At 42.4% G+C, this 23,050-nt stretch overlaps 6 protein-coding genes across 7 annotated transcripts; 5 read left to right on the top strand and 1 right to left on the bottom strand.

Annotated features, from left to right (window-relative positions):
- Positions 1-1,593: 1,593 nt before the first annotated feature.
- Positions 1,594-5,640, top strand: LOC131668707 (zinc finger protein GLI1-like). The gene is made up of 4 exons (XM_058943088.1): positions 1,594-2,529; positions 3,591-3,734; positions 3,934-4,491; positions 4,587-5,640. The coding sequence occupies exons 1-4, from the start codon at positions 2,177-2,179 to the stop codon at positions 5,500-5,502; spliced, it is 1,971 nt and encodes a 656-aa protein (XP_058799071.1). The 5' UTR covers positions 1,594-2,176; the 3' UTR covers positions 5,503-5,640.
- A 2,039-nt stretch (positions 5,641-7,679) lies between these two features.
- LOC131668806 (putative fatty acyl-CoA reductase CG5065) lies at positions 7,680-9,910 on the top strand. Its single transcript, XM_058943249.1, has 10 exons — positions 7,680-7,819; positions 7,905-8,044; positions 8,108-8,227; positions 8,290-8,415; positions 8,478-8,623; positions 8,705-8,814; positions 8,883-9,081; positions 9,170-9,409; positions 9,490-9,747; positions 9,812-9,910. The coding sequence occupies exons 1-10, from the start codon at positions 7,690-7,692 to the stop codon at positions 9,897-9,899; spliced, it is 1,557 nt and encodes a 518-aa protein (XP_058799232.1). The 5' UTR covers positions 7,680-7,689; the 3' UTR covers positions 9,900-9,910.
- Positions 9,911-9,932: 22 nt separating this feature from the next.
- On the bottom strand, positions 9,933-13,494 carry LOC131668805 (nuclear pore complex protein Nup54-like). The gene is made up of 5 exons (XM_058943248.1): positions 13,198-13,494; positions 11,782-12,261; positions 10,757-11,682; positions 10,450-10,677; positions 9,933-10,374 (listed from the first exon to the last, which is right to left on the bottom strand). Exons 1-5 carry the CDS (start codon positions 13,292-13,294, stop codon positions 10,249-10,251), a joined length of 1,857 nt encoding a protein of 618 aa, XP_058799231.1. The 5' UTR covers positions 13,295-13,494; the 3' UTR covers positions 9,933-10,248.
- Positions 13,495-14,002: 508 nt separating this feature from the next.
- On the top strand, positions 14,003-17,204 carry LOC131668742 (uncharacterized). Its single transcript, XM_058943151.1, is given in 4 exon segments — positions 14,003-14,211; positions 14,367-14,798; positions 14,801-15,263; positions 17,069-17,204. Coding segments are annotated over 3 exon segments (1,011 nt in total). The 5' UTR covers positions 14,003-14,084; the 3' UTR covers positions 15,253-15,263; positions 17,069-17,204.
- Positions 16,026-18,073, top strand: LOC131668714 (uncharacterized). Its single transcript, XM_058943097.1, has 2 exons — positions 16,026-16,976; positions 17,069-18,073. Exons 1-2 carry the CDS (start codon positions 16,026-16,028, stop codon positions 18,071-18,073), a joined length of 1,956 nt encoding a protein of 651 aa, XP_058799080.1.
- Positions 18,074-18,635: 562 nt separating this feature from the next.
- LOC131668749 (nibrin-like) lies at positions 18,636-21,956 on the top strand. Of its 2 annotated transcripts, XM_058943159.1 has the most exons (10): positions 18,636-18,721; positions 18,910-18,957; positions 19,036-19,169; positions 19,307-19,464; positions 19,571-19,730; positions 19,813-20,068; positions 20,152-20,283; positions 20,371-21,503; positions 21,606-21,701; positions 21,771-21,956. In XM_058943159.1, the coding sequence occupies exons 2-10, from the start codon at positions 18,933-18,935 to the stop codon at positions 21,834-21,836; spliced, it is 2,160 nt and encodes a 719-aa protein (XP_058799142.1). In that variant the 5' UTR covers positions 18,636-18,721; positions 18,910-18,932; the 3' UTR covers positions 21,837-21,956. The 2 variants fall into 2 exon arrangements, with proteins under 2 accessions (XP_058799142.1, XP_058799141.1); XM_058943158.1 differs by having other exon boundaries at positions 18,676-18,957.
- The last annotated feature ends 1,094 nt before the right edge of the window (positions 21,957-23,050 follow it).

Below are 23,050 nucleotides of genomic sequence, written 5' to 3'. Positions count from 1 at the left end.
TGATAAATCCACGCGCGACACCTTTGCACGAAAGAAGGAAATCGAAGGCGCTTCTTCTGTTCCCTTTTCCTTTTATTTCTCGCTCGCTCGCTCGCATCTCGCCGAGGAGGAATTTCCGAGAGAGCGCGACCTCCCAGCGAGACTGATCCGCGCACACACGCCGGAGGAGAGATAATGCGACGAGCAGGTACGCAGTCGAGTGCACGTGAGCGTCCACGTGTGGCGCGGCGCGCCCTGCCAGCTTATCGACTCTCCCAATTTTCCAGCGCAAAATCAGAGGACCGATGGCTCGATACGAGCCAGTCCCGAGTCGATTTCGATAATATTCAAACGAGTAAACACTCGCCTAAAACAACAAAACGCACGGCCCGTACTTTTCCGCTGGGCCCGTTGTGCGTCGTGTATCTGCCGTCCTCGCGCGAGCGTCTTTATTAATACCTCGCGTCGCGCCGGAAAAAACGAAATAAAAGAAGAAAAGAAAAAAAGAAATGGAAAAAAAAAAAGCGTACACACATGCGTGCAGCCAACGATTATCTGCTCGCTGTCGTAATGGAATATTTCGGCGCGAAAACAAGAAAATCTTTGTCCTTTTCTCTTTATCTGCGCGTGCACGCGGCCAAATATTGGCTCTCCTTTGGAAGCGCCCGCACGGAGATTTATCGCAATTCCAGCGCTCCTTACGTAAGCGCGCATCTGTTGCTTCTTGCGCGGCACAAAGACGCCGCGCCCCTTCCTGCACCTTCTTCCCCCCTCCGCGCGCGCGCCCGACAGCTTCCGTTATTGTGCGCGCGCGCTCCCTTCTCGAACTCTTTAAGAGCCGTGGCGCGCGAGGGGAATTTTTTTTTCCGCCGGCGTCGATAGAGATTCATTGCCGTCGCGCGCGCGCACCTTCGCCCGGCGCGCCTAGCCTCGGCGAATATCACGATTCTCTTCCCGGGGGGTAACGCGTATATGCGTGCGCGTCCGGCTTATCGCGCGCGACTTTTATTATCATCCTCGCCGCCGCCGCCGCCGCCGCCGCCGCCGCCGCCGAGAGCACACAACGCCGGCTAATTACTCCCAAACGAAATTCCTCTTGTTTACCGCCGCGCTCTTATCTGCTCTCTCTCTCTCTCCCCCCCTGAGCTGCCGCTCGCGGGAGCGCCAACTTTGGGCATCGGTTCTCGCTCGGCGGTGGATGCAGCGAGGTGCGCAAGGACCGGATAAAGGACGAGCCAGAGAGGAGAGAGCGGCGGCGGCAGCCGTAGCGGACGCACGAGGCAGCGCGTCCGAGGCGAGGGGCCGAAAAGTGGAGCAGTCCGGCCTTATCTGCGGCGACGCGCTGCGTCTCTCGTACGGCTGGCGGAGCGGAGGCGGAAAAATCCGAGCTCGGAGCGACGGAAAAATTCCGGAGTGCGCGCGCGCGCACGTGAGAGCCGCGCAGCGATCGCCGGTCGGACGGCAATCACGCCCAGCGATCGCCTCGGCTCTGTTATCGTGGCCGTCGCCGCGCGGCGCGCGCCCCTCTCCGCGGCCGCCGCTCGCGCTCCGTCTCTCCGCCGGTCTGTCGCGCACACGCGAGATAGCGCTGTTTATAAAAGTCGGCCTGGCCGCCGAGTGCGCGATCAGTCCGACTCTGCCTCTCGCCGAACCACCGCGACCGACCTCGCCATGGCAAGCGCGCGCTCCTAGCGGCGGCCGCAACCCCGTCGAGAGAGTAGTGCGCAACGAGGAAGGGCGGAAGTGAGCGCGCGCGCGCGCCAGCGACAAGTGGGTGTTTCGGAGTGCGCCGCGGCGGCAAGCGGGAGAGAAGCGGGAGAGAAGCGGGAGAGAATCGAGAGCGGCAGTGCGATCGAGGTGGCTCCGTCCAGAATTGGTTGCCGAGCTAAGTCGAGCCACCGGCCCCGTGATGTTCCCCATCGAGTACAGCAAGCAATTCCTGAGCTACCGCATCCTCAAGTCCAACCGTTTCAAGTACATCTGACCATAAGGACTCGGACCAAGTGCTTGCTTCTGACTTAGTGCCGAGAGTGTGCCCCGCCGAGAAACAGCAGCAGCAGCAGCAGCAGCAGACCTCGTCCTCGCCCTTCGAGCCGTTCGCGCGCCCCCGCCCGCCGCTCGGAGAGACCTGGAACGTCTCTCGCGCGCTCCCGTCGCCCGGCCCCTCCTTCCCCCTCGACGACCGAGCAGCGGCGCGATGATCGTTTACGTGCCCGGCAGAATGCCAAGGACGGCCTACCGCCCTGGGCTGCCGTACCAGCTGCTCGCGCAGCAGCACCAGCAGCACCAGCAGCAGCACCAGCACCACCAGCACCAGCAGCAGCTCCAGCAGCAGCGCCGGCCGCCCTCGCCGCCGATCTCGCCCACCACCACGAGCCTCTTCAGCGGCTGGCCCAGAACGATGCCCCAAGACGAGGAGATGCTGGCGCAGTCGGCGGCCGCGGCCGCCGCCATCGCCGGCAACGGGCCGTCCAGTCCGGCCCACAGCGACTCCGACGCCTCCAACTCCAGCCTCGAGCTGAGGACCGAGCGCACCGAGCTGCAGTGCAGGTACGCGCCGCCACTGTTCTTTGCCGCGCCGCGCTCGCCGTGTTTGTAAATACGCGCGCGACCGCGCGACGTGCACTTCTCCCGACGGTCGCCTTTCGCGCGCTCCAAGGGCGAGGCGCGCCGCGCGACCTCGGCGACGCTCCGTCGCGCGCTCCGAGGTCGTCGTCGCGCGCTTCTCCGAGAGAGGATCCGAAAGAATCGCGCCTCTCGCGAGGACGGCAGCGAATCCGACGCGGAGATCGGCGTCGATAAAACCAGTGTCGCGCGCTTTACGTAACTCGGCGTCGCTCGTCGCGGCGACTCTTCCGCGTCTCGCTGTCGTCTGCGCGCGCTCGCGCCGGTGCACAGTCCCAATTTCAGATGTCGGCGCACCGTTCGGCGACGCGTCAGCGCGCGAGTCATCGGCCAAATCCGAGATAACAGCGCGTAATGCCGCTGTCGCACGTCGACTCGTAACGTGCTCGCGCGGCTGCGACAGAAGCGCGTTGCACGCGCTGCTCACGTGCTGACTCGATGATCGCGAGCGGCGGCGCAAGCAAGCGAGCAAGCCGATATTTTATCGCGCAGGCAAGCAAACAGCGAGGAGGGGGCATACGGTATCCCCGTAAAAGTTGTCGTACAGCCGCACTCGTCTTTCTTGCGCATATACCTGAGAGAGAGAGAGAGAGAGAGAGAGAGAGAGAGAGAGAGAGAGAGAGAGAGAGAGAGCGCGCATCGATTGTCGTCCGTCGAGTGACGCAGACGCGCGCGACCAATTGATGCCAATTCACGTAGTTCTGGCTCCAATCGTGCGGATGATATGTGGCCAGTGCGCAGTGACGCGACAGAGGTATTTTTTATCGGTCCTCCGGCCAAGATTTCGACCGAGCACGCATAAATCTCGGGCACAAATTTCCGTCAACACGACTGCGCAGAGTCAAAACAACGATAAGCCGTGCTTAGATTAGCTGAAAATTAAGCGTTAACAATAATCGAAGATAGGGGGAAAGGGGCTCGAGGCAGATAACGTACGCATACCGATTGCGCTCTTTTCTCTTGGTTTTTCGGTACGCGCGTTGCAGATGGCTCAATTGCGGCAGATGGTTCGCGTCCCTGAAACAACTGGCGGATCACGTTGGCAAAGTACACTCGGAGCCCGGTCCCAGGGGACTGTTCTACTGCGGATGGGATGGCTGCCAGAGAGGTGACCGAGGCTTCAACGCAAGGTGATTAGCCGGCTACTCTTATTATGCACGAGGGTTGCCGTGGCGTCGCGCGACAACGAGGCCACTGTTTCGGTCTCGTTGTCGCGCGAAACCGAGAGCCAGCCAGGTCCGGGCAAGCGCCGATCGGACGGCGGAGAGGTGTATCCCCCCCTCTGAAGCGCAGCCAAGAGTAATCGCTCGCCCCTTCGGATCGTTGCAGATACAAAATGTTGGTGCACGTGCGGACGCACACGAACGAGAAGCCGCACCACTGCTTTCAGTGCTCGAAGAGCTTCAGCCGCGCGGAAAACCTCAAGATCCACGCTCGCTCGCACACGGGCGAGCGCCCGTACGCCTGTCCCGTGGAGGGCTGCAACAAGGCCTACTCCAACTCGTCCGATCGGTTCAAGCACTCGCGCACTCACGCCGTCGACAAGCCCTACTGCTGCAAGATACCCGGCTGCCCCAAGCGCTACACCGACCCGTCCTCCCTGCGCAAGCACGTCAAGACCTACCGCCACTACGTCAACAACAACAACAACAACAACAACAGCGGCGGCGGCGGCGGCGGCGGCGGCGGCGGCGCCGGCGGTGCCGACCACCACCACTACCATCACCACGACAAGGCCCAGGACGACTTGGCCACGACCAAGAGGCACCACCAACTCGGCGCCACCCCCGACAACAGAAGCACCGCTGCCAGTCCGAGCTCCGACTCCGACAAGAAGAACTCCAGCCTGGAGAGCAACGCCACCAGCAGCTCCATCTGCTCCGTCAGGTAACTATCCGCGCACCGGTAACGGGCCGGCCGGCCCTCGCGAGCATCCGCCTGGCGATCGCCGGACCAATTCAGAGCTCGCCGTTGCGTTGCAGCGAGAGCCCGAAGACAACGGCCTCGTCGACGAGCTTCGAGGAGCAGCAGAAGCTGGTCGAGTGGAACAACGCGTACAACAGCCTGCAGGAGCGCGGCAAGGAGCACCGGCTGGAGGCCGCGCAGATCTCGACGCCGCTGGCGAAGGCCGGCGCCGGCTACGAGCACGAGCTCCACCACTACAGCCGCTCGCCGTACGACGAGTACATCCTGCCGGATCGCCAGCTGCCGGTGCTCAAGCAGCCGACGCCCAGCTACCCCATCGACATCAAGCCCCAGCTGGCGACCGCGGCGTCGCCGCCGGACCACCCGATGGCGGCCACGCCGCGCATCGGCATGCAGTCCACGCCGATCAAGAGCGAAGACAAGGCTGCCAGCGGCGTCGACTACCGCAACATCGACTCCATCGTCAACAGCAGCACCAGCAGCACCGGCAGCAGCAGCAGCGGCGGCGGCGGCAGCAGCGGCACGCCCCTCAAGCAGGAGCCGACGCCTTACGCCGGCAGCGCCGACGTAGTGCGCAACTCGGTGATAAAGCGCGCCGACGCGCCCATGGACCAGCAGCCGTCGGAGTCGCCGGCCCGCCAGGAGGGTCCGCCCGGCGCGGCCAGCGGCTGCGAGCGGTGCTGCTGCAAGCACAAGTGCTGCAAGCACGCGGGCAGCAACAGCCTGCTGGAGAAGACCAAGATCCTGTCGGAGCTGATCCTCAGCTCGCCGAACCCGCTGTTCCGACACCTGCTCGCGTCGGTGGATCTGCACTACGGCCTGCAGAGCGTCTGGCCGGCCGGCCAGCCGGCCACCGACGGCTCCGGCGCCGCGGCCAACACCTGCGCGCAGGACCTGCGGGCCAGGTCCGCCGAGGTCGCGCCGGCGGACATGGACCAGGACCTGCCGCTCGACTTGACCATCAACAAATGACCGGCCACGAGGACGATCGCGGTGTAATCGAGTCAGCGGACCGCCCGATCGGCCCGTCCCTCTCCTCGTTCTTGCTTGTACATTGTCGTCCTTACCCTCGTTCGCTCGTTCTTGTTGTCGGTCGATCGGAGAACGCGGCGCTTCTCAAAGCCAAATATTACCAATCTCCGGCGTGCGCAGGTCAGCACGCCGTGCCGCACGCTTACCTCGGGGGGGAGCCAATGACTCGTCGCCCGCCGCTTCTGTACATACTCGCTCTCCCTTTTCTCTCGCTCGTGCTCTTTGCCGCGCACACCTTCGCGCGTGTACGCGTGCGAGCTGGACAAACGGGAATACTTGTCGATCGCGACGAAATGCTCATGGCAGCTGAATAAGACAAAAGCAAAACGAACAAACCCATCGTTACCGGTCGCAACTACCAAACTATAGTGGATCTGCATTTGGCAGTTGGCGCGTAAACTGGTTCACTGGCTGTGCTCTGCTTGCAAGGCCGCGACTGGATTTTGTTAATTATTTTTGCGAATTTTGCGATTCTCTTCTTTCTTCGTTATTTTTTTTTCTTTCTATCGAAGACAGTCGAGAAGGAGGAAGCACGACACCGGGACGAACGACGTTGGCCTTTGTCCCGGTGTCGCGCTTTCTATGGATACGCGAGCGAGACGTACTGTACATAGATAGACATACACGCGCGCACGCGCGCGCGCACACACACACACACACACAAACACGCACATTATATATTATTGTCTGTATATGAGGAGATTGTTTGTCAGCAGCCATGTAACGTGGAGAAGAAAGTGCCTTATATTTTCAGGGATTCATATACTAAACTGTGTCATTTTGTTTAATAAAATACTTGTATATTATTTATACATTGGTGATTTTTACCTGATTATCCTTCGTTGCAGAAGAAACACCGCCCATACAATCATGTTTATCGAAATCACTAAAACGGTTGCAGACAATTTCAGATGAAAATTATACTGTTCATTCGTGTATTCTTCGACTTTTTAATATTCTCCGAGGATATTCGCTTATAAGCATCAATTACAATTATCGTTATTCTTTTTTTGTCTTGTATTTACACTGAAATGTATTTTTTTGAATTTGTTCACTTACGTCATCACTTTACTGTAATCATGCGCTGAAAAAACTCTTCCGCCGAAGAAATGATCGAATAATCATTTAATAAATTCAATAATTAGTTGAAATTATCAAGATTTATAAGTTATAAGATTGCGACATATTTGAGGATCACGGGAATGTTATTGTTGCTTTATAAAATGCTTCAAATAAAGTAGGATATTTATCTAACCTTGAGATAACATCGATTAGTAAAGTTTTTTGTTAGAGATACTTGGCTACAATCATCCGAATTGTACTGGAGCTTTGTACTTTTTATTTCATGAAAAAGTAAGATTTCTTTTGCGATCACTCGTGGGATAGATCAACCAAATGTTGATGAATTTAACTTTCATCTATGAAGACCTAAATCATTCCTAAATCAGATTATGAATTAATCAAAGGTCTAGCCGAATATCTACCTTGTGCGATACTTTCTGCTGAAAATGTTAAAAAATTGTAAGTTAAAAGACTTTCAGGTGACTTCAAAAATCAATACGTATGAGTACATTCGGAAAACAGGCGAACATACGAAAGATGAGCGTACAGCCGGGCTATAGTACTTTGATATCGATCTGAAGTAGTTCTCTCCTAGCTTGAAAATATTCTTGTGGAAATAAATAAATATTTGAAAAAATTATAGGTTTAAGATGGCCGCTTGACAAAAAGAAAATCGTACGAACCAAACGTACGATTATGAAAGACATGATGCCAGAAAAGAAAATATACGAGTAGGTTATTATTGGCATTCAATGGGGATGTGTTAAACAAGCGAAATGTAAAGATTAGTGTAGAATCGGTGTCCATAGGCCGAAACAATGAATTCGCGATGAACTTTATTATACGAGCGCTAGTGCCGATAGAAGAGGGGAGAGTAGAATAAAAGCGAGCGAAAGATCGTCTGCCGGTGCAGTGCTCGTCCCTTTCATATAGACACATTTTTGCAGTTCTTCGTTTCCGATACGAATAGTACTTGTAATAGTACTTGTTCGTCCACTTGTTCATTCCTGCCAATAGAATATATCGTTGAAAAGCCTGTATAAACATATTGCAGTTCTTCCAAAAATGGAGTTACACGGCAATATTTGCAACCAAGTCGATGGTTTCGACGTGAACGTCGACGATCGCAGCAGAGGGACAGTAAGCTCGACGCCGATTCAGCAGTTTTATAAAAACCGAAGTATTTTTGTCACGGGTATTGGCATTTCTGTCGTCTTCTCTGGACGAATGCAATTTGAAAAGCACGCCGTGGAGCGTCTGAACGCGATTTTTGTTTTCAGGAGGAACCGGTTTTCTGGGAAAAGTCTTGATCGAAAAGTTACTGCGTGGCTGTCCCGGAGTTTCGCGGATTTTCGTATTGGTGCGCGAAAAAAAAGGCAAGACGGTGGACGAAAGAATGCGAGAGTTGCTCGACAATTCTGTAAGTCCCGTGATTTGTGGCGCGTCACTCGGGATCAAACCGATCAACGATATTTCGCCGCAGGTTTTCGACGCTCACAGGCGCGACGCGAGAAAGCTCCAGAAGCTGCGCGGTATAGCCGGCGACTGCCAGCGGCGGAATCTCGGCATCGCCGACGACGACATGGACCTCCTGAAGGAACAAGTATGATTTCTCTTCGCCGGTCAAAGCCAAGCGGCCAATCGCTTGCTCGACTCTCATTGCAGGTTTCCGTTGTTTTCCACGTCGCGGCCACGGTGCGCTTCGACGAAAATCTAAGCGCAGCCTTCGCAACGAACGTCCGAAGCACGTCGAACGTCGTGGATCTGTGCAAAAACATGAAAAATTTGAAGGTAATCGCGCGCGCGCGATCTCGAAAACCTAGCTCGGATAATCAAGATCAATCGAATGTTAGTCTTTTGTACATGTGTCGACGTTGTACGCCAACTGCTTCGCTGCCAATGTCCAAGAGGCATTTCACGATTATTCCATCGGCCACAAACAGCTTCAACTGCTGATTGACGGTTTGCCAGAAAAGCTGATCGACGCGATCACTCCACAGTAGGTTCCATGTGCAAACGTTAGAAGCGGCCCTCGCGCAACTTGCGCCCTTTCATCGACCGCTGTGCTTTTTCCTTTCAGATTAATAAAGCCGTGGCCCAACACCTACACTTTCAGCAAGGCCTTAGCCGAAGACCTCGTAAGGGAAACGTGCGCGCAGCTGCCGGTCGGAATTTTTAGGCCCGGAATAGGTAAATAAACTGTGCTAATGTGATCGAGGAAACTCAAAGCCACGTCAATCGTGCACCCGACCTTTTAGTATCGCCATCGGCTTGCGAGCCGACGCCTGGCTGGATCGACAACTACACCGGTTTTGCAGGCGTCGTAGCAAGTGTCGCCGGTGGATTGATGCGAGTTGGCTACTGCGATCCGAGATCCTTGGTCAACGTCGTTCCGGTTGATCTGACAGTCAACGCTATCATAGCCTGTGCTTGGGCTACGGCAACACGGACCGACAGGTCAGCAAGGAAAATGTAGAAAGCTCGTTTCATCGTTAAAAATGCAAGCTCAAGACTAACGAATAACTGTTTCGATTGATTGCATCAGGGGCGAAAACATTCTCATTTACAATTTCACGTCGACAAACGATGCTCCGATTGCTTGGAACCAAGTTAAGAAATACATGGTTAAGTATATTAACGAATACCCGTCGATGAATACGCTGTGGTGTGCTATATTTCAACTGACCAAACGACATTGGCTCTACAATCTTTACATTTTTCTCCTCCACTTAATGCCTGCCTATTGTATCGACGTTGCTATTCGCGCTATTGGGCAAAAATCAAGGTATGTGTTTGACTCACGACAAAACTTTCCTTTCAAATTTAACAAGAAACATTTCAATGACGACTGTATTTCGTTCAAAGACTATTGACGGCTTATGACAAACTCCACACAATGGTCGATCTAGTATATTACTTTAGCACGAATATTTGGCTATACAAGGACGAAAATGTGCATGATTTATGGGATCAATTAGACCCTCGTGATCAACAAATTTTTCAATTCTCGATGTTGAATTTCGATTGGGAAAACTATATTGCCAATTGCATTAAAGGAGTCCGAGTCTTTTTGTTTAAAGATGATTTAATAACTTTGGAGCAAAGTCGGATAAAATATAAAAGGTACTTTCTAAACTATAGTTATAATATTGTTTGAATTTTCAAATAAAAATTATCTTTATTTTAGATTCCTTTGGATTCACCAAATCATGGTTGCTTCACTCATAGGATTTATGTGCTGGGTTCTATACAAAGTCATATTAATATTGTTCTAATTAAAATATATTTATGTCGCATGAAATTCAATTACTATTTAGTAAGAACAAAAAAATATCCATAATTACAAAATGGCTGTCATGTAAAAAACTTGTTCTAAGAAATTGCCAATCACATTTTCCAATGCAAAGCAAAAAGTAACGCTGAGGAATGTAGCAATTAATGTTTTCATAATTTATCATACAGAACAATACTATTATTTATAAATATTAAATTATTATATCTTACTTCTGAACTTTAACAATGTCGTTTAACAAAATTAAATTATGATACATCGCGTTCACATAAAATAGATTTCACTCAATAGAATGTTTCGTAGTAAATACTTAATCTTATAAATACACCTATTCACGAGAGCATAGACGGGCCAGGTATGAGATCTGACATTCCATCTTTGATGATTTTCAAACTTTGTAAATCTGCATTGACTGTTGCTATTATTTCCTGCATGCCTTGTTGTTCCATATTTAAATACTGGAAGCCAAAAGGAAAGTTGAAATAAGCAACGTAATTTATAAGTGTCATCATGTTTAAAAACTGGAAACTTACAGTTTTTATGTCATCTTGGGCAATGGGATCCATTGTATATCTTTCATGGTTTTGCGAGTCTATATGCCTCCTCATCCTTAATTGAGATAACATCTCGCTAATTCTGCCTTTGAATTGTGTTGGAGCACTTATTTGAGAATGCATGATTTTGAACTTATTCCTCAAGGCTTCTTCTTCTGGTTGCAGTGAAAATCCAATTTTTCTGGTTATTTCTTGTTTCACCAAGACCTAATCACAATTTAATTCATAACATATTATAAGAAAATATTACAATGTAAGGATAGTATAGAGACGGCATTATCATTACTTGGAGTAATCTGTGTTGAAGTTCTAATAGAGTTCTCCTATGTTCTTTCAGCTTGGCTTGTGTTGTTGCATGTTGCCTCTGCAAGTCTTGAATGCTGTCAGTAGCCATATCAAGGAAAGCTCTGTATCTTGATGTTTCTTCTTCCTGGCATTTTAGTCTATGTTTTACTTGCTGAAAGCCAATCATTGGTACAGGGATATAGCATTCTGAATTAGGATTATCAAGTTGTGCTTGCTTCCAAAGCCGTAGATCTATCGAACATGGTGGATTGTCCAAATACTCTCTCAATTGTGCAGGATCTAATTTCACTTGTGGAAATGCGTTTTCTACTCCCATTTGTATCAGCTGCTGTCTTTGCATATTTTGAGTGAGATATGCATACAACTCATTGGCAGGTATTTTTCTGACAGATCCAGTGATTCCTTTCTCCGTAACGAAAATTGTAACTTGACCTTTGGTCTCCCCAATAGGCTTGATATTATCAACAGTTATAGTGAGATTTGGTTTGCTCCCTAAAATCTGATTTAGCAATGCTATTATGTGTTGCTTTCCGCTTCTTAACTCTGGTTCTTTCTTATCAAAACAGAATACAACTAATCCGTCATTATTATCGGCATCAGGCATTCTACTGTACCCTATGGCTTTGAATCTGCATAATGGATTTTCTTGATTCAATTCTAAAGGTGGAGCATTCATTGAATAATAAGCTTTTCCTGTACCCCACAATGCTTGGATCAAGTTCCATCTAGCTATTGTATTGTCTCTCTCATCATTGAATAATTGGCAATTAAAAACAGCATTGTATAATGCTTCTGATAATGTATTAGAATTTAAATTTGATTGGGCTTGCTGTTGCTGTTGTTGCTGTTGTTGCTGTTGCTGTGATTGTCCAAACAAAGGTGAACCAAGACTATTAAATCCACTACCTAGCCATAAAAATAGACAATAAATTAGATAATGAAAGAAATACCATTTCTTAAATATTGCAATATTGATTGATTTATGAAAGCAATAGTTGTATATACCAGTTCTAAAGCTTCCAAATCCAGTAGAAGTTCCATTAGTACTAAGATTAGCTCCAAGTCCTCTAAATGTTGATCCAAATGTAGATTGTTGTTGCTGCGGATGAGCAGCTCCAAATCCACTAAATAATGATGGAGCTGAGGTAATTGTAACTGCAGTACCAAATTTACCAAAACTACCAAAGCTAGTTCCACCTATAATACTTGTTGATGCAGTTGCACCTAAATTAAAAGTATTGTTAGCTCCAAAAGTTGTTAATTGCTGTTGAGTTCTTGTTGTTCCAAATGTTGATTGATTTGATTTAGCAGCTGGGGTACCAAACATAGATTGATTTGTAGTAGCAACAGGTGTTCCAAATATAGGTTGAGCAGTTGATGCTGGTGTACCAAATAATGATTGTGTTGTAGTTGTGGTAGCAGTTGGTGTGCCAAACATAGATTGGGCTGTAGATGCAGGTGTGCCAAAGAGTGATCCAAATCCAGCTGAAATAAATATTGAAATTGTAATTTTAGACAAATTAGTTATACATGTTTATGTTAAACATCTTATGTTACATTGATATTGACTTGTTTTTATTGAAATTAGTGCCTACATTCACATCTTTATTTGAAAAACAGACCTAAAAATATAATTAGCATACTATAAATTTGATAATATAATATAAATTTGATTTCAATAATATATAAAACTGTTTCTAACTATAAGATAACAAATCAATCATGGTAAGATACTCATTGTTATAATCACTATTATTATAAACATTAGAATGAACAATATAATGTAAACAGGACATGAAACCAGTGCTTGATCAAATTCTAGATGACAATTCTGTAGATCTTTCTAAGGGTATAACTAGCAGCACTCAAGGAAAAGTTGAAATTTATGAATTGGACATTGAAGTTTCATCAATGCCTTATGAGGATGTAAAGGATTTCAAAAGCAAAACTATAGATAAAATTACATCAATGCCACCTACAACAATCTTAATAATATGTGCTTCAATTATTCTTGCCCTGTTATTTCTTTGCTGCATAACATTGTTATTAATGAAACGTTGGAAGACAAAGTATTATAACTGTTTACAAAAGGGTTTTAATGAATGTGATCCAAACTGTGCTGGATCACGAAAACCTCTTTTAAGGAGAGATAGATCAGCAGAGACATCAAGCCGAACAAGTAACAGTTCCATGAGAGAGTAGAATAGAATTTACTGCTGAAAACTTTTCAAAATTAACATTACAGCTTATCAAATCTTAAAGAAATTTTGGTAGCATTGTTATTAGAAACTAATCACATCTTGGTAGGATATGAATATTAATACTAACATATACGTATATTTTTACTGTATACTTTTACTTTGATAAATAAAAAGCTTTCCAAAATATTACCTAACCTCAAGAAATGTTTTTAAATTTTACCTGGCTTTATCGGAGTTGTTGTTGCTGTAGTACCCGTAGCAAAAGTAAAGTTCAACGAAGCTGTTGGAGTAGATGTGCCAAAACAACCGAAAGACATATTTACAAATTTACACAAAGAAAAAAATCACCATATCAACATCGACACCTTGTTTATTAAACACAATTTTCCGTGGCCCGCCGTGTCTAATCGCATCGCTGCTATAAAATCGTATATTATTGCATCGTCGCGCGCCATGTATAAGATTGTTCTCTAAAACACAGGAGCCAGGTAAAAAAAATCAAATTTATAGGTACTCAGTTCTGGGTCAAAATTTTGTTTTCAATTCTTCATTCAACTATATCATAGCGTTCATAATTTTGTCAATGGAACGTTAGGTAATCAATTTTTCTATTTTTATTTGATATAATTTCAAAAAATATTTAATTTTTTGAAATTAAAAAAAATAAATGAAAAAAAAATGAAAAAAAATATTAATTAGTTGTTATTCTATTCATATATAGTACAACTATTAGCGTACCAATAAACTTTCTTATTTGAACTAAATTAATTTTAATATTATAAGAATCGTCATAATTAAATAAAAGTCATTTAAATTAAAGAAAAAGTTCCCGCGCTCTTTTTCCGTTTGGATTTCCCTTCCATTGCCTGCGACTACCACCATATGATCACTGCGCGTGTGTGATGGCCGTTCGCCAGTGATTATATTTCGCCTAGCTTGTTCGAAGATATTCCATATGTAGTACCGCAACTCGTTGCCAGGTGACGCCACTATTTAGAGATAGAACCGAAGGAAAAGAGGCACTTTCTTCCCCTTCCTAAGTCCTATCTCTCTTCCCGCCTCTCCTACTTCATTCGTTTCTTGGCGCTCGGTGAAGCCACAGGCAAAATGGAAAACAAAGAAGATCGTGTTAGACAAAAGATGGAGGAATTACGTCAGGCGGAGAAGCTGATGAACAGAGTTTACGGCGAACTTGACACCTTACAGAAAGAAGAGGAGATACTCACATATGAGGGTAAGATGAAATACTATCGAGCATCAATACTAAGTTGATGTCAATGGCAAGCTTAGCCGATATGGGCAAATCTGAGCATCGATTCTAAGTCGATGTCAAAAGGAAAAACTCCCATAAGAATCTACACTCCTTTGTTCTTCGTTCAATAATTGCAGATGTTTTGCGTTTGGAAAACAAGGAGAATGAGGAAAGAGAGGATGGTGAGCTACTAGAAAGAGAGATCAGGATGGCCGACAATGAGCCGATTGAGGAGGAGACAATGGCGGCCTTAGGAGAAAATCCTATTAGTGAGAATAACAAAGAATTCCTTATTATTAAAACTGTAGCCGACAGGTTAAAAGTGTGGTCATCAAAAGGCATTTCTAATAAAGAGGAGAAATTAAAATTAATATCTAAAATACCTAGAAGAAATAATGAAATAAACCTCGAGGCCCCAAAACTTAATGAAGAGATCGCAGTAAGCCTTACTCAGAAGGCACTGACTAAAGATGGCTTTTTCAGAGAGTATCAAGAACTCGCAGGGGCGTCTTTGGCTGCAGCCGCAACGGCTTTGAGTATGATCATTAACGATAGAGTTGAGCCTTTAGAAACCTACTCGAGAATCTAGGAGGTGCAGTTAAACTAATGAGTGATCTGTTTTATCAACTCTCAAATGCCAGAAAACTTTTTATCATGGGTCGATACAATGAAAATATTCAGAGAATTGCAAAGAATAGAGAATCGACTTCCTTACTTTTCGGGGACGAGTTCAAAACGGTTTTGGAAAACGCCAAAGCAATGGAAAGAGCCGTACAGGAGTTGAAGCCAAAGAACACCTATAACAGACCTCCTTTCAGCAGCTATAACAACAACGCTAAGAATTCTTTAAACTGGAGAAGCTCCCCCTTCAACCGTGGGAGCAGGGGGAGCTACAAGAATCAGTACCAGAATCATCGGTCAGGCTCAAACACGCACAGCAGCACCTACACGTCCAGTCGCAGATCAGAGCCAACGAAAAGATTCTACAATCAATCCCAACCTTACCAACACCGGAGGAGATAGGAATAACACAGGTAAAGACTGGAAGATTAAGGTTTTTTATAGACCAATGGGAACTTATTACGCAGGACAGGTTTGTCTTAGAAACAATTAGGGGTTATAAGATTTGTTTTAATTCCCCGGTTTTTCAACATAAAGAACCATCAGCCCAAGTGTACCCGAGGAGGGGTTATGAGAAAGAGATGGATAAGGCTATTGATAAATTAATAAACAATGGAGCAGTTGAAGTATGTAAATATACTGAAGGACAATTTTTATCCTCTTTCTTCTTAGTAGAGAAACCTGATGGATCCTTCAGGTTTATTTTAAATTTGAAGAACTTAAAGTTTTTTATTAATCATGAACATTTTAAAATCGAGGATATTCGCACAGTTGTAAATTTATTGGAGAAGAGGGATTTTATGTGCAGATTAGATTTAAAGGAGGCATACTTTTTAGTTTCAATTCATGAGGATTCAAAGAAATACCTTAGATTTAAATATAGGGATCGTTTGTACCAATTCAACGTTTTACCCTTTGGCTTATCATCAGCCCCATATGTATTCACTAAGATAGGCAAACCGGTATTAAAGGAGTTAAGAGAAAAGGGGATTAAGGTAATAGTGTATTTAGATGATTTCCTTATTATAGGATCCACTGAAACCAAATGTAGGAATGATACTGTTTTGACTATCTCGTTACTTCAGAGATTGGGATTTATAATTAATTTCGATAAGAGTGAGACCACACCAAGTAGACTTTGTAGATTTTTAGGTGTAAATATTAATTCAACAGACATGACCCTAACCTTGCCCTATGAAAAGAAGGTTAGAATATTCGAGATGGTCAGCACAATTTTAGAGATGAAGGTAGTAAGAATCAAGATGCTAGCTAGGTGCATAGGAGTGTTAGTAGCAGCTTGCCCTGCAGTAGCTTACGGCTGGTTACATTATAAATATTTAGAAACACTCAAGGGAGATGCGTTAACAATTCAGGACTACAATATGTACAAATCAGTACATCTAGACACAAAAGCTAGAGAAGAACTAGAATGGTGGAAGGCTAATATTTTACCTTCTTACAACAAAATTAGGTCAAATATATTTGACTTAACTATTTTCTCTGATGCTTCTAAGACAGGCTGGGGTGCTACCTGTGAGGGAATGAAAGCAAACGGTTTTTGGGACAGTCAGGAGAGAGAGCTACACATAAACTTATTAGAACTTCGAGCAGCATTTTTCTCATTAAAATGCTTTTTATCACAAAGAACTGGTATTCAGGTCCTGTTGAGAATTGACAATATTACAGCGATAGCGTACATTAATAAGATGGGAGGTACTAAACATGAAGACCTGCATATTGAAGCTAAGAAAATTTGGAATTGGTGCGCTAAGAGAGAAATTTGGATTTTTTCGGAATACGTAGCATCAAGAGAGAACAGGGCAGATGAGGGTTCCAGAATCAGTAATCTAGACACAGAGTGGGAGCTAGCAGAGGAGGCTTTTAAGGAATTAGTTAAGGAGTTTGGTAGCCCATCCATAGATTTATTCGCCTCACGCATAAATAGAAAATGTTTAAAATATTGTTCCTGGGAGAGAGACCCAGATGCTTTCGCTATCAATTCTTTAACCATTTCCTGGAAGCAGGATTTTTGGTATGCTTTCCCTCCATTTGCGTTGATACCTAGAATACTAAAGAAAATCAGGGAGGAATATTCAACAGGCATCTTAGTGGTCCCCTTATGGACTGTACAACCTTGGTTCCCGGATTTTAAAGCGCTCTTAATAAGCAAACTCATAACTTTCCAACCATCGCCCAATCTGCTATGTTCACCTTGTAGGAGCAGAACTCATCCATTGGCCTCGGAGCTTACCCTGGTGTCAGGGATACTGTCAGGCAGAGTTTTAAGAAAAAGGACCTGGAGGAGGCGACAATAGAGATCATGTTATCATCAGTGGCCAACAGCACAATGAAGCAGTACAATTCAGCCCTAGAATATTGGTGGAAATTTTGTAAGGAATCAGCGTTAGATCCATTCAACGCAGGAGATAAGGAGATTGTTAACTGTTTAACTAGAAAGTTCAACGAGGGTGCGGCGTATGGTACGCTCAATTCACTTAGATCAGCTATTGCCTTAATCAATCAAGAGAATAATTCAGACAGCCCTCTCTTAAATAGATTCTTCAGGGGTGTTTTTAGAACCAGGCCAACTGCACCAAAGTATTGTTGCACATGGGATGTGGAGGTTGTTCTTAATATGTTAGAAACTTGGAATCCACTGTCAGCGTTAAGCCTTCAGAATCTTACTTTTAAGTTAGTATTATTATTAGCTTTAGGATCAGCATTCAGAGTACAATCTATTGCTCTAATTAAGATAAAGAACATCAGGTTTTTGAGTAATGGAGTAGAGATCAGAATTTCAGATCTTATCAAAACCTCAAGGCCAGGATCAAAGGATCCTATAGTGTTTTTTCCTTATTTTCCTCACAGAGAAACACTTTGTATTGCAAGAACTTTAATATTTTATATTGAGAAGACTAGAGATTTACGAGGCAATACAGACGAATTATTTATTTCTTTTATAAAACCTTTTAAAAAAGTAACTTCCCAGACGATAAGCAGATGGATTAGAACAGTCATGAGACAAGCAGGTATCGATGAGTTCTTCACTGCCCATAGTACAAGGCATGCATCTACATCAAGAGCTCTAAGGGAAGGATTAGATATTGGTACCATACGGAATGCAGCCAGCTGGTCTGAGAACTCAAAGGTTTTTGCTAGATTTTATAACAGACCTATTGTTAAGAGTACAGATAGGAATTTCGCAGCAGCAGTTATTGCATAACTTAAAGAAAGTGTTTATAATGTTCATTCTTTTAATATAAAGTCTTTTATTTCTGTAACGTAATTTTAAATATATTCACATATATTATAATAAATACATTTAACAGAGAGGAACAGCTAATTTCACTCTAAACATCTACATATGGAATATCTTCGAACAAGCTAGGCGAAATATAATTAATGATCAAACGAACACAGTGAAGTTCGATCATAATTATATGAGTAGGCTTGTTCGAAGATATTCCATTCCCCCCCAAAAAAAAAAAAAAAAAAAAAAAAACAAAAACAAGAAATATGTGTTAATGGTAATTTTCCCAACCCTAGAATCACCTCGCTTTTCTCTAAACTAAATGAAGTAGGAGAGGCGGGAAGAGAGATAGGACTTAGGAAGGGGAAGAAAGTGCCTCTTTTCCTTCGGTTCTATCTCTAAATAGTGGCGTCACCTGGCAACGAGTTGCGGTACTACATATGGAATATCTTCGAACAAGCCTACTCATATAATTATGATCGAACTTCACTGTGTTCGTTTGATCATTAATTATAGCAGCATAAGGAATACTATATATACATATATACATATGTAGGAAAAGGAATAAACAAAAATCATTTTACGGACATCCGAGAAGTCGGATTTCCTAACCTTAGCCTTGTGAGTGGGAATCGTAATTAAAAATATTGATACAGATTCGTTGAAAGAAACGCATCATTCAAATGTTTAACGTTCGTGCAAATTTAATATTAAGTTGAAAAATGTTCGCTTGAGAATATAAATAGTTATGAAGTGATTGAACTTCGAAGATATTTCTGAAAATAATATTTTTCTTTGTTAAATTGTAGTGTCTAAAAGCTACCGATTTATAATGTGGATGTTAAAAGATGCCAAAGGTTGCACTATTTTTAATATAAGTTGTTTGTTGTAGATTTTTAGTATTAAATTCACTAATGTATTTGTAATTATTACAGGAAACATAAAATACTTGAAACCAAATAAAACAGTTAAAGTTGGTAGAAAAGATGCAGACATTATATTAGAAAACGACTCTTCAATAAGTCGTGCTCATGCATTAATAACAGTTACTTTGAAAGAACAAGTGCAGGTATCATTTAATTTTTGCATCAATAGTTTTTTTTAGAAATATTTTGTAGATATTTCTTAGATCTAAAATTTTATTTGATTGTTATGAATTTTATTTTCAATTATTAAATTTGAAATCAATATCTTTACCTCTTTCAGACATCAGAAGAATCTTCTACATGCTTGATCAAAGATAGTAATTCTAAGTATGGAAGCTTCATAGTTCGAAATGGTTCTAAATTAAAAGTAACAAAAGAAGGACTTGAATTACATCATGGTGACACCTTGACATTTGGTTTACAGAATTGTATTTATTCGTAAGTTCAAAGATTGTACATTGTATTTATTACTAACATTATACTGATTTGAAAGTAAAATATGCACATGCAGTTCATTTTGAATAAATGATCTTCTTATTTTTAGTGTTGAATATATTCATTTTGTAACAGTTATTTCTCGATTAAATGCAGGACATAAACAGAAATTGAAAAGTATTATGGATGATATTGGTGGTTTGATAATAGATTTTTATAATAGCCATTGTACTCATTTAACTGCAACTACTGCTGCCACAACAACTAAGGTTTTAAAATACATTTTACACCTTTAAACACTATAAAATTCAAATAAATTTAATAATATTCTAAATTTTGGTTTGAAAACAGATTATATTTGCACTCATTAACGGTGTGCCTATAATTGGTATTGATTACTGGATACAACTAAAGAAATGTATAGAAGAGAACACAATTCTCCCAGATCCTAGTTTGTTTGTACTTTCACTGCAAGATACAGGAGTTAATATACGAAAGGTGTCCTTAAAACCAAACCCTTTACGAAAAACACTGTTTCAAAATAAAATTTTCATTTTTTTCACTGAACAAAGTTGTAATGAGTATAGAGAAATGATACAACAAGCAGGTACAATCAATCAATTTCATAATTTTTCTTTTCACAGATAGAACTTAAAATTATTGTGCTTAATTCATTTTAACTCTATACAGGTGGTTCAGTCAAGGTGTATGCTAAAAGTTCAAGTATACCAGATATATTTTTTTCAAATAATTATATTATTATGAAAGTACCAATCAATGATAGCTCAACAGAAGAATTGGTAGCATTTGATACTTTATTACGTATGATATAAACAATTTTTTTCATAGAATTGGTTTCATTATTTCAATTAGCTTAAATAACAGTATTCTGATTTAATAATTTTTCAGAAAACAAAATGAAAGAAAAAAACGTAAGAACAGTGAACGAAACTGAAATACCTCTGGCTATTATTTATGCTTCTTTAGATCAATATTGCAATCCAGAGTATGACTTTATAAAACTATTAAAACGAAGAAGTCATGTAGAAGATACTTCTGAAGTACTTGCGTTAGATACACAAGAAATTACAAGTGTTGTGAATCAAAATACAAAATACAAAGTTTCAAAGATAAGTTTGATACCTGAAACAAATGATATTCAAAATGATAGTCAGAGTCAAGACTTATTAAACCAAGATTTTCAAGTATCAAATTCTTCAAGTCAAGCAGGTACACACATTCGAATGACAAATGAAAAGTCAATAGAAAATAGTGATGATTGTAGTAGAATATCGATCCCAGGAAAAAATACTATTAAAAATGATTTTGTTAGTTATGCTAAAATATCTAACAAAAACTTAAAAGCATCAGACAGTATTAGAAAAAAAGAAACATCTATTTTATCAAATAATGAACAAGATTTGCAGTGTAATGAAAAGAAAACTAATAATAGCAAAAAACAACACGGAACGTCAGATGTTGATGAAATAGATGAAAATATTAAACAGTTTTGGCCTAGTAAAAAAAGAGGTTCAATGTTCAAAACAAAAGCTGTGCCCGAAGACACCAAGCATGTCAATATTTTTAAAGAACCAAAATCACAGATAACTGAAGAAAATAACAGTAACAAAAGTAAAATTGATAAATGGGGCTTCAAAAAATCGAATAAGAAAAGCAGAGATTTTGATTTAGATGATATAGATAAAGCTGGATCAATGGATAACGTTAAAAAACGTAAAATTGACATATTTGATAGCCCAACCAAAGAAATTCCAAAGAGTTTTGATTTATATAACTTGGATGAAGATAAACCTAAGAAAATTATTAAAAACATCGACAATGATATCCTATGTAACTCAAATAGTGTGTTCGCCAAAAATGAATCAGAAAAAAGAAATAAAAAAGCCAAAACAATTCTAGAGTCAGAAACAGATTTTAAATTTAAACAAATACAGTTGGAAGTGAAGCCAATCGAAACGAAACATAAAAGATCATATACTAAAAGTAATAAAAATGTTATACCTGAAGATGAGATTAATGAGGTGGGAGCTTGTAAAATAAGTTGCCATATTATATTATCAAATTATGTCTTAAAGTTCTTTCATCATATAAATATACATAATAATATATTAAACTTTTCATAGGGTATAAGTACTTCAAGTAAACCACCTTTAGTAATAAATATAAAGAGAGATGTTGATGTTGATAGTCATGCAAGCTGTGGTAAAATATTCAAAAAGGTAATTTCTCGAAAATTTAATACTGGATTTCCCATAAAACTTTCATTACATTTATTCTTGTTTTCTTAGAAATACAATCAAATTCCAGTTGTAAGGGTGCCATTAGCAGAAATGACAGTTTGGCGATCACATTAAAGATATTGTAAAATAATTATTATTTGATGTTATTAATTACTATGCACGTCTTATTTTTGTATGTAATTTAATATGTTTGAAAATATGTTCGTTTTTATACTTTTGTAATAAAAAGATTCAGTGATGAAAAAAACTAAATTATCGGAAAAAATTTTTTAAGCATATAATGTAAGCATCACTTTCATCTGTCATTCTTGTTTGCATCTGCGTCAATAAGAAAAGTGAGAACGATGTAATGATAACTATATGTAACAAAAATGACAACTAGGAATGTGACTTAATTGACACCTAAATGCTCCACTTTAATCTGCATCAATTAAATACATTGCAAATTATTCGCGAAGTTCCACTTTCTCCAGCAGGAGAAGCCTAGTATGGTAATGCTTACCTGGTTCATACACTTTGTATCACCTCTGTCACATGTCTAATGAGATGTAGCGGCACGCAGATGCACTCGGTTGCGAGAGCGAATATTCGAGGTAGCAACGTCACAATAGGCCGATTGAGCACGTCAAGTCGGACACGTTCGTCTATGCCTCTGTATGAAAATACCTATTTGTCATGTTATAGCAGTGATTGACGGATTACTAGTGATCTCAAATTCAGATTTCGCGCGTGGAGTCTAATATCGAAATTGCTCATTGATCAATCGGATATTGAGAAGGAACATTACGTGTTTTTCAAATGACTTTAACTTTGTTGTTTTATCAAGCTACTTGGCACTAATTGATTAATGAAAATAGAACTAAATTTTCAAGTTATGTTAATGCTAATTGACTGACAAATAATATTGCAATAATGGTAAAGGGCTGTTTTCATGAACAGTCCGAGTATTAATAAATAAATATGAAATATTGCAAAATAACAATACTCACATTGAATAGCGAAAAATGTCACGATCCACAAAGCCAATGGTAATTGGAATTTGATTTTGTTACAGCTGTAAATCGGCTTGGCTCGCTTAGCCATTTTTGTGATGGCAGCTGTGTCACCTACAGATTACTTTAGATAACACTTGACGATAAGTTTCAAGCAATAGAGCGTCGTACTCGTATAGCGATTGTGAAATCTGATTTTCATGGATAAAATGACGCAAATTATCCGTTTTGAAACGAATGTATTGATTGAAGTATACGAGCAACGTCAATCGACACAAGATTGATTGCAATTTTTTGCTACAATTAAATGTCTCTGCGAAATAATCTCGATAAAAA

The sequence above is a fragment of the Phymastichus coffea genome, unplaced genomic scaffold (genome assembly GCF_024137745.1).
Source record: "Phymastichus coffea isolate CEN01 unplaced genomic scaffold, Cenicafe_Pcof_1.1 PCOF00083, whole genome shotgun sequence".
NCBI lineage: Eukaryota > Metazoa > Arthropoda > Insecta > Hymenoptera > Eulophidae > Phymastichus > Phymastichus coffea.
This window is presented reverse-complemented; position numbering and strand designations above follow the sequence as displayed.

What these genes read in the sequence shown, in the direction of transcription:
- LOC131668714 (XM_058943097.1), top strand. Translation starts at nt 16,026, where the DNA reads ATGACCCTAACCTTGCCCTATGAAAAGAAGGTTAGAATATTCGAGATG. An exon ending in TAGTGGTCCCCTTATGGACT is followed by an intron (nt 16,977 to 17,068) that starts GTACAACCTTGG and finishes TTCACCTTGTAG; the next exon opens with GAGCAGAACTCATCCATTGG.
- LOC131668749 (XM_058943159.1), top strand. Translation starts at nt 18,933, where the DNA reads ATGTGGATGTTAAAAGATGCCAAAG. An exon ending in AGCATTTGATACTTTATTAC is followed by an intron (nt 20,284 to 20,370) that starts GTATGATATAAA and finishes ATAATTTTTCAG; the next exon opens with AAAACAAAATGAAAGAAAAA. An exon ending in CTGAAGATGAGATTAATGAG is followed by an intron (nt 21,504 to 21,605) that starts GTGGGAGCTTGT and finishes AACTTTTCATAG; the next exon opens with GGTATAAGTACTTCAAGTAA.
- LOC131668707 (XM_058943088.1), top strand. Translation starts at nt 2,177, where the DNA reads ATGATCGTTTACGTGCCCGGCAGAATGCCAAGGACGGCCTACCGCCCT. An exon ending in GACCGAGGCTTCAACGCAAG is followed by an intron (nt 3,735 to 3,933) that starts GTGATTAGCCGG and finishes GGATCGTTGCAG; the next exon opens with ATACAAAATGTTGGTGCACG. An exon ending in AGCTCCATCTGCTCCGTCAG is followed by an intron (nt 4,492 to 4,586) that starts GTAACTATCCGC and finishes GTTGCGTTGCAG; the next exon opens with CGAGAGCCCGAAGACAACGG.
- LOC131668806 (XM_058943249.1), top strand. Translation starts at nt 7,690, where the DNA reads ATGGAGTTACACGGCAATATTTGCAACCAAGTCGATGGTTTCGACGTG. An exon ending in CCGAAGTATTTTTGTCACGG is followed by an intron (nt 7,820 to 7,904) that starts GTATTGGCATTT and finishes TTTTGTTTTCAG; the next exon opens with GAGGAACCGGTTTTCTGGGA. An exon ending in AATTTTTAGGCCCGGAATAG is followed by an intron (nt 8,815 to 8,882) that starts GTAAATAAACTG and finishes CCGACCTTTTAG; the next exon opens with TATCGCCATCGGCTTGCGAG.
- LOC131668805 (XM_058943248.1), bottom strand. Translation starts at nt 13,294, where the DNA reads ATGTCTTTCGGTTGTTTTGGCACATCTACTCCAACAGCTTCGTTGAAC. An exon ending in TTCAACACAGATTACTCCAA is followed by an intron (nt 10,678 to 10,756) that starts GTAATGATAATG and finishes AATTGTGATTAG; the next exon opens with GTCTTGGTGAAACAAGAAAT. An exon ending in CCCAAGATGACATAAAAACT is followed by an intron (nt 10,375 to 10,449) that starts GTAAGTTTCCAG and finishes TTTGGCTTCCAG; the next exon opens with TATTTAAATATGGAACAACA.